The sequence below is a fragment of the Gymnoscopelus microlampas genome (genome assembly GCF_963454915.1).
Source record: "Gymnoscopelus microlampas genome assembly, chromosome: 24".
Lineage (NCBI taxonomy): Eukaryota > Metazoa > Chordata > Actinopteri > Myctophiformes > Myctophidae > Gymnoscopelus > Gymnoscopelus microlampas.
In genome coordinates, this window is record NC_139961.1 from 36,481,817 (window position 1) to 36,491,674 (window position 9,858).

At 41.5% G+C, this 9,858-nt stretch overlaps 1 protein-coding gene across 2 annotated transcripts in view; it reads left to right on the plus strand.

Moving 5' to 3' along the window:
• The window catches only part of rpgrb (retinitis pigmentosa GTPase regulator b), a 34,777-nt gene extending 32,892 nt beyond the window's left edge, over positions 1–1,885 (plus strand). For both annotated transcript variants that reach the window (XM_084051644.1, XM_084051645.1), the window contains one exon: positions 517–1,885. In XM_084051644.1, coding sequence (XP_083907770.1) covers positions 517–726 — 210 coding nt within the window. In that variant the 3' untranslated portion in view covers positions 727–1,885. The remainder of the gene's footprint in view (positions 1–516) is intronic.
• Positions 1,886–9,858: the final 7,973 nt, after the last annotated feature.

Genomic DNA, 9,858 nt, shown 5'->3' on the forward strand with positions numbered 1-9,858 from the left:
AAAGAGCTGGAGAGACGGGGAGACTCCTGTTACTGAACAAACACTCTATAGCAATGATTACTATCAGAATATAGTATTTTAACCTTTTAACAAAATACTTTTTGTTTTAACCAAAAAATATCACTTACCCTACCTTTAAGTATACAATATATATCTCTGCTGTCGTCGGGCAGAAACCAGCTAACTCCAAGAGTTAGAGGTTAGGAAGTTTTAGGGGGTTTTGTCCATCATTGATAAGAACGGCTGAATGGAACTCCACCCCCCCCTTTGCTGGAGTTAACTGGTTTAGCAGAAAGTTTGAGGATCCAATGGAGTTAGCTGGTTTTGTCAGAAGCGCTTTTTAAATACTTTTCATTGGTTAAATATTTAACACACAGACGTAAAGGATGTTCAATAGATTTATGGACTTAAAATGGCGTTAGCTGGTTTCTGCCCGACAGCAACGACAACACTTCATCTTTGAAACCAAATTGTGGGAGATATCTATCTAACCTTTTTATGTACTGTTGTCCTCAGCTGTTCTCGTTCAGGCGGCTGTCGTCCTCCAGGTCCAAGCGGACCGACGAGAAGGGCACCGTCGGTGTGAACGCGGCCGTCCAAGAAGAAGAGACCCCGTCTGGGTTCATCAGCAGCAAACCAGAGGCAAACGCAGGCGGAGAGCAACCGACGCCGCCTTCTAACGCCAGGCGCCAGCGGTCTCGCTCTGAAACCTGCACCTTGCTGTGATAACACACAAAACGCCACTTCCGTTCCTTTTTGGAAGAAGAACCTGCTTTTCCTCACGCTGCAGTTCCAAAACACTAAAGATCTTCCCATGGGGGCGGGGGGATGAGCATGCAGTAACAGTTCTGTGTTTCACTGGCGTGTGCAGTAATCGTATACGAACCGTTCAATGTGCCTTTGTTTCAGATGAACCACTATTATTGTTTTTATTCAAAGGTCAACCACTATCTGTTCACAAAGTGACCTATTTATTGAGTCCCTCACCTCTGCTCCGATCTTTCCGGTTATGTCCAATCAATCGCCTGCCATGCAGGAGCGAGCCTACCAAACAATACACCTGTGAGCGAATGTTCCTATGGTATACTTCACAGATGCGTGTGACGCATCTGTTGGCCTAATATGACATGCCCCGAACCTGAATTGGGACCTTAGGGCAGGGGTCTTCAACCAGTGGTCCGGGGACCACCAGTGGTCCTTGAGGGAGTACCGGCGGGTCCCCAGCGAAATTAGTTAACATAGCGTCACAATCATTTTAACCGCTTAGCTTTGGCTATTCAAAAATAGCAGATATACAAGCTCATAGCACGGCACCGAGTGCCGCGCTACGAGCTTGTAGATCTGCTATTTAAAAAAAAAAAAAAAAGTGTGCATATCTTTGAATATTTATATTTTTTAAAGCAAAAAATAACTGATATCTTTGCTTCTGGCGGTCCCTGGCACAAAACATTTTCAAATGGTGGTCCCCGGGTCCCCGGTCCCCGGGCCGCGGCCAAATGTATCACTTATTGTAAGTCGCTTTGGATAAAAGCGTCTGTTAAATGACTGTAATGTAATGTAACGTAATAACAATTTAGGGGTCCTTGGCATGAAAAAGGTTGAAAACCACTGCCTTAGGGTCCCAATTCAAGCATGCAGTGTGCACTAACAAAAGATCATCCTACTGAGACCTTACCCTCTGTTTCGGTAAGAGGCGATGATGAGCCCTTCAGGATTACCACAATGATGTGTAAGCCGTAACATATATCCTCTTTTTCACAATACAAAACCCAAGGAATTGAGAGGAATCGATTCTCACTTAAAACCCCATATCCTCTGACGATCACATCATGCCCAGTGTGTAGTTGGGGATGTGACTGTGGTTGATGATTTGACTGATATACCATTGGTTCTCAAAGTGAGGTCCGGGGACCCCCAGGGGTCCTTGGGGGGGTTCCAGGGGGTCCCCAGCAAAATGTGTTAATATAGCATCACAGTCATTTTAACCTTTTATACTTGGGCTATTAAAAAAGAGCAGATCTACAAGCTTGTATATCTGCTATTTTTGAAAAACCTGTGACAATTTGTGCGAACCTTTGAATATATGTGTATTTTTAAGCGAACATTTGTAACTTAAATCTTTGCTTCTGAGGGTCCCTGGAACGAAATATTTGAGATGGGGGTCCACGGCCAAATACATCATTTTGGGGGTCCTTGACATGAAAAATATACTATATACTCCCATTTCTCACAGGCTTTATTTCGTTCCAAATCTCTCTTTTTTTTAAATGACCTCCTTGAACAAAACCACATAATAAGTAAACATGGGCATTTGTAAGTGCACTAATTCTTTGGACACATTGTGCAGCTTTTGAATCAAGTATATGTACTTAAATGACAAGATTCCAGCAAAATCAACAGCATACAGTTCAAACTAGGGCTGCAACTATCGATTATTTTCAAAGCGATTACTCTATCAATTACATATTTATATATATGTATTCATTTATATATATTTTTATATTTTTTCTATCAACAAATTCTAATTGACTTTTTGTCTAATTGATTAAATCAATTAGATTAACCCCCTTAAGCCCTATTTTATACTTCGCCGTACAATGGTATAACGAGAAAGTAGCCAATCTACAAGCTCACAATGAGTCACAAACTTGCAGATCGGCTATTTTAGCGATCGAACTGATCGCAATCTGACTCGTTCGGTTAACTGTTGCACCCCTAGTTCACACACTCACTCGCAGCATTACTCAACCTAAATACACTAGACCAGGGGTCTTCAACGTTTTTCATCCCAAGGACCCCTTAGCTGAGAGGGGGTAATGTCTGCATTCCGACATCTCACTACTCCGACGAGTGGCTTCCGCGTGTGGTTAGGGTTAGTTAACGTCGGAAAGGCGACATGTAACCAGCTGAGAGAGAGATGAAGCAGGGACCCCCCACTACATGTGTATTCATGTTAAATGTGTGTTTTCAGACATTTAACCACTTAAACCCTCAATACTTTGTAAACTTGACTGTTGGCTCTGTACTCGGTCTACTCTTTCTTCCCTCTACACCTTGCCGAAAATAGCAGATCTACAAGCTCACAACGCCTCAGATCTGCTATTTTCGGCTAATGTTCCCCTCAGAATAGGGACGCTAGTGTGAAAAAAAATCCCTGTCCGCAAATATTTGGCGGCCCTGCTGTAGTAACTCTGAGGACTCCCTTGAGGCCCCGGACCCTCTGTTGAAGACCCCTGCACTAGACCCTCCATGGTAGCTGGTTGAACAACACTGCACTATGACATGTATTATTAGTATAATTAGTATCCCCATGTTGCTGTGGATAAAATGTTTGTATTTATTATGGGTTTGTTTTGTATCTGTGTGGCACATCTTTTTCCTTCTAGGCTGTAGTTGAGCCTCTACTTTTCTAAACTGTGAGATGTAAATAATTTAATTTATTGCTTAATGAAACATCCTTAAGCACATTTGGGCATTTGCACTTTTTGATGTAATTTGTATGTTTCAGGGTAAACGAAGAATTTTATATCGTGATATGATAATCCCCAAACTCTTGTATGTCCATTTTTCTTGGATTTTTGTGATACAAGTAAAGTATTTTGATATACTGTTGATATACTGTGTGGTGATTTGTTTTTATGTCGTGACTGCAACTATTAGTGGTGTAACATTCAAAAACTAAATAGTAACATTCAAATATAGTATGTGATACAGTTTATCCCCTCCCCTTAGATTTGAGAGAGAGATGGAAACATAATGGATTTATTGGACATCACATCCTATAGACGGATTTCCGCGCAACGTCATCACAGAGCAGAATGCGCAATCTGCGCATGCTCGGGGGAAACGAATTGTTGCACCGTTCACTCTGTTGTTATATTCGGGAGTTAGCTAGCCATAATTCTGCTATTATAGGCATAATAGGCATAATGCTGCTATTATATACAAACAGATCCAACTTCCAACAAATCATTTTTATTGAGTAAACAAGGTATTACAAACTGCATAATTTAATCTACTTTCATTAAACCCGGTGAAGATCATTTCTTTTATGAATGGACATTTGACCAGAGCTGCTGCGGGTAATGGCGCCCTCTATAGGCTTAGTTGGCTTACCCCCTCCTCTGCGCGGTCATATCCTCTCAATGTTTACAAACATGAAATCCGTCTATTGCCCGTAACAGGAATCGAACTCTCAACCTTCGGACTGAGAGGCTGCAACACTACCTATAGTGCTACGGCTTTGTCCAGGCTCATTTTGTCTGTTGAAGATAATAAACTCTTACGGGCAGATGAATAATTTTCATAAAACTGCAATAGTTAAAATCTATTTCCTCCTGGGATTTTTGAGTAATCTGCACAAAACATTTTACACATGAACTTAGGACCTTTGCCGACAAAACAAAAGCGGCGGATTTTCCATAAGTGAAAAAATGCAGAAGTTATGAGCCAATGGCTGTTTTTCATATAATTCAAAATGGTGGGCGATCTAAAGGTCAGAGGTCAAAAGTCAGACCACGAAAGTTGTCGGGCATGAAGAGACGCATGTGTGTATTGAAGTTTCATGGTTGTAGGTCAAACAGGGCATGAGTTGTACCTGTTCAAAGTTGGCACTTTCAATTGAGTGCTATAGTGCCACCCTTTGACGAATGAGTGTGAGAATTATTTCTTGGTAGTTTTTCATGAGCATCTACCATATGGCCGAGTTTCGTAAAAAGCGTATGCACGGTTAAGCCAGAACTGCCAAAAACAAGTATTTTTCAAACTGCTCAAAATTGCGGACAATCTAGGGCGGAGCTTACTGGTCAAAGCGATACATGTGTTCCTCATGAGTCAAGGCACAAGTGTAAGCAAGTTTCACGACTTTCGGCCAAACGAGGCATGACTTATGCCTGTTTAAAGTTTGCATTTAAAAAAAATTGCTATAGCGCCCCCCTTTGGCCAATTGGAGTAAGATTGGTTTCAGTGATATTTGGAATGACCCTGTACATTTCTGCAAAGTTTCAAAGAAATGTGAGTCTGCATGTATGTTTTAGGCATAGATGAATCATTTTCATAAAACTGCAATAGTTAAAATCTATCTCCTCCTGGGACTCCTGGGAGTAATCTGCATGAAACTCTTTAAACATGAACTTTGGACCTCTGCCGACATAACGATGGGAGCAGATTTTTTCTAAGTGAAAAAATGCAGAAGTTAGGAGCCAATGACTGTTTTTCATATAATTCAAAATGGTGGGAGATCTAAAGGTCAGAGGTCAAAAGTCAGAGGGTGAAAGTTGTTCAGCATGAGGAGACGCATGTGTGTATCCAAGTTTCATGGCTCTAGGTCAAACAGGGCATGAGTTGTACCTGTTCAAAGTTGGCATTTTCAATTGAGTGCTATAGCGCCACCTTTGAACGAAAGATTGTGAGAATTATTTCTTGATCGTTTTGCATGACCATCTACCATATGGCCGAGTTTCGTAAAAAGCGACAGCACGGTTCAGCCAGAACTGTGAAAAGTGGCAGAAGAAGAAGTGACAGAATAAAGCGAATAATAAAACAGGTCCAGAGCTGAGCTCTGGCCCCGTAAAAAAAGAAAAAGAAAGACACCATTGACACCACAGTCAGAACATTATTCCTCCTTGCAGAGCCTGTGAATCCTGATGCACAAATGAACACAATGGGTCATCATATAGAAACAAGTACTTTTCCTCAAAAATGTAATGTCATTTTAAGTTTTTTTTATTTATTTCCGGTCTTGACTATCATAAATCAGTGTTGCCAGATTTTGCAAGATAAACAAGTGACCAGGTCAACGAAAACAACAAGCCCAAAAGAAGCGACTAAGTTGCATGATCTCACACAGACATTGCAAATTGATCAGCTATTTCAAAATAGCCGATCTACAAGCTCACAACGCGGCGCGAAGCAATGCGTTGTGGGCTTGTGGATCTGCTATTTTCAAAGACAAGAACGTTAAATATGTGGAATATATTTGAAACGACTTAAATACACACATCTTGTATGGGGAGTGCCTGGCACAAATTATTTTCATATGGGGATCCGTGGCCAATTACATATTAATTTTGGGGTCCTTGACATGAAAATGTTTGAGAACCACTGGTTTAAAATGTTTGAGAACCACTGGTTTAAACAACATTTAGGAATCAACTACACTTAAATGTCCATTGCCATTGACAATGCATTGAGCGCAAGCGTACATGGCCACAGTAAGGTGGAATTTTTAAATTGTGAATCAAGTTTATAGGTTAAAGTATGAAGGAACAGCGAGGTGCCAAAGTTTTCAGATATAGGTTTTAAAAGTTGAATATCTCAAAAATGACATAACATTTCAAAGTAAAAAGTTCAAGCATTTGTGTTCACGGTAAGAGGAATTATAAAAAGTGTGAATGGAGTTTCTAGGTGAAAGTGTTTCTTGAGGTGCGAAAACTTTTAAAGGAGTATATTTCTAAAACTATGAAACATTTCAAAGATTTGTTTTCAGGCAAACATGTTCACGGTAAGATGAACATTTTAAAGTTTGAATAGGGGTTCTAGGTGTAAGTAAAATACAAAAAAACAAGTCAAAATCACAAAGAGACATGAACAGTTGAGAGATGGTGAAGTGGTCTAAAGAGCAGACTCTCAGCACAGAGAGTCAACCCTGGTCAACCTTCCACTAATCACATGAAGAACACACACACACACACACACACACACACACACACACACACACACACACACACACACACACACACACACACACACACACACACACACACACACACACCCCCCTTCTACTGACTAATCACACACACACACACACACACACACACACACACACACACACACACACACACACACACACACACACACACACACACACACACACACACACACACACACACACACACAAAATCATCATCATCATTAGTGTTGTTTGAAATCAAACTGGGTTCCATTCACTCCAGACTGGATGTGAGCAGTGCTTATTAGATAAATAGAAGGCAGGTGAGAGATGCCAGGGTGGATCACTTCAGAATGGAACCTGTCCCCTCTGCTGCAGGTAAATACAAACTGTTTGAATGACACGAACATTACATCTTTTTAGCCTGAATATTTAACATTATTGTTTAAGAATTGGGTTTGTAGCCTAAACTATACAACTAAACTACAACTACTAAATCCAACTCAATCAGTTGTTTTCAAACTTTTCCATATCAAGAACTCCCATCTGACAGGGACCCCAAAGGCTACAAGATTTGTGTTGTATTACAAACAATTCCAGAAGTGTGAGCTTGTAGAAGATTAAGCGCGGTAGTGAAGGCTTCCAAAATGTGACCCTGAAGGGTGAAGGCCTACACAACTGAACTGTTTTGTCTTTTTCATTCCAGAATCTGAAGTTGACCAGAAGAAGACACATTGAGGACATGCTGGCGGCTTGAGTGACAGAGGAAGACGCAGAGAAGCAGATGATCTGCTGTGACGACCCCGATCCGGAAGAAGACATGTTGAGGTAGGAACTCTGTGCTGTTGCTGCAGCGTGTGCAGTGAAGATGGCTGGAAGGTAGGAACAATATGCTGTTGCTGCAAAAACACAGCTCTCTGCCTATACTAGGTAAGCTGCTTTCTTTCCTGGATAATATAACAAAGGCTTTCTGTAGAACCAGCTGGTGGCTTTGATGACATACGTTTTATCGGAAAGTTAGACAAGGGTCAGTTTGCATAATTCTCACACTGCAGAGAGCTCTTTGGTGACGGTCTGATTTACATTTCATGAGTGTGTAGATGAGATAAAAGGCGGGTGACATTTCATGGTATTTATGCATTTATGTATGTGTTGTCTGTCGTATTGATTCAATAGCGTTTTGTTGCCCGGCTTCTGTCTTTTACCGTCTCTGGCATGAAGCCAAACACCTTGACATGGTTTTTAGTCCTAGTGCATTCTTTCTCCTCTAACACATTTTCTACAGAGCAACACTAGGATCTGTCTTGGCTCTTCTGCCGCAACAATATGTCACTTTAGGAAACACTAGGGACTGGGTGTTCCCTCCATGCGATATCAGCCCATTACTGCCATCTGCCTCTCGCCTTGCCTGAGCTGTCATTCATAGAGTTATGACCTTATCCCTGCCTCACCCCCCCCATACCGTGCCCGCTTCTCACCACTGACTATCCAACAAACAAAGGAATAAATATAATAAATACACTGTCACTTACACAGAAAGGAAACAAGTAAAGTAAAGACAAACAAATAAACTTTAGCCTTTTGTTGAGGTGGGCGTTATATTACAAGGATTAACATAATATCACTGAATTTTATTTTTTCTTTGTTTCAATCATTCATGCAATGAGTTACACTCTCCATAAAGTCTACCTCTTTGATATGTTTTCCAAAATAGCAGATCTACAAGCTCGTAGCGCGGCACTCGGTGCCGTGCTATGAGCTTGTAGATCTGCTATTTTTGAATAGCCCAAAGTGTAAAATAATGCGTTTTAGCTCAAATAGAAAAAGTGACACAGATGCGTTCCAGGTCTTAATGGGTTAAGACCGGGAACGCATCTGTGTAACCACTTTAAACCATTATTTAATACTTTGGCTATTCAAAAATAGCAGATCTACAAGCTCATGCCGCGCTACGAGCTTGTAGATCTTCAGTTTTTGAAAAATCGTGAACATTAAATTGTGCAAATCTTTGAATATTTTTGATTTTAAGCGGACATGTGTAACTGTCAGATGTCTCAATGTCTTCACTTTTCTGAAAAACTTATGTTGCTCTATCAGTGGTGCTCAAACTTCTTCTTGCCAAGGACCCCCCGAAATGATGTTTTTGGCCGCCGATCCCCATCAAAATATGTTGTTCCAGGGACCCCCAGAAGCAAAGATTTGAGTTAAAAATGTTTCAACAAAAATATACGTGTTCAAAGATTTGCACACGTTTTCAAGTTTTTTGAAAATAGCAGATCTACAAGCTCGCAGCGCGGCCCTCGGTGCCGCGCTACGAGCTTGTAGATCTGCTATTTTTGAATAGGCATAGAAATGTTAAAATGACACAGATGCGTTCCCGGTCTTTATGGGTTAAATGGCCTCCTTTTGCTGAACAGACATACTGGCATACTTTCATCTTCAACTTGCTATAATGTGTTTGCTCGTTCCATAATCTGTATGATTTATTTTTGGTAAAGTGCTCATCAAGTTCTCTGAACCCACGCAAAGTCATCCTGAAATGGCTTTATACGTTTAACCCTGCAGTCAAAAACATAACTTTTCACTTTATAATAATTATGCAACAAAATGAAAGAGAAAATAGCCTTTTGCATGATTTGACTGCTGTCATCAGAAGGTTACCCCCCCCCCCCTCTCTACAGCAATATACATCAAAGACCACATTTCATATTTTGGTGAAGTTGTTAAGAGGAGCGTCAGATCTCTCACTACTATGTTTTCCATAACCAGGGGTGCACTTTTTAGGTCTAGTACTCAGAAGAGCACCTGGAGATGTGACTTTGTGCGCACAAAATAAATGGTCCCGTGCCGTTTTGTCAACGGGGGGGAGATTCAGCACGGTGCGGTGCCCACCGGACAGTTTTGTCAACGGGGGGGGGGGGGGGGGGCACGAGAAGAAAGGACGCTCTGCTTCCAAATTCCGCCGATTTTCTCCGTTTCTTTTTCTCTCACGCCGGGGTGAACCCCCCAAGGTTGGTGCCCTGTGCTGCGCTGTTTTTATCCGCCAGATTGGGACGTTCACGGCATATTTTTGCACCATTACGGTGCGTTCATCATCGGTGACGAGTGCCTCTAACAGCCGCTGCTGGCTGCGTGCACGCAGCGAGGCGATGCGATGCGAGACACTCACACAATCACGTGCAGCATGC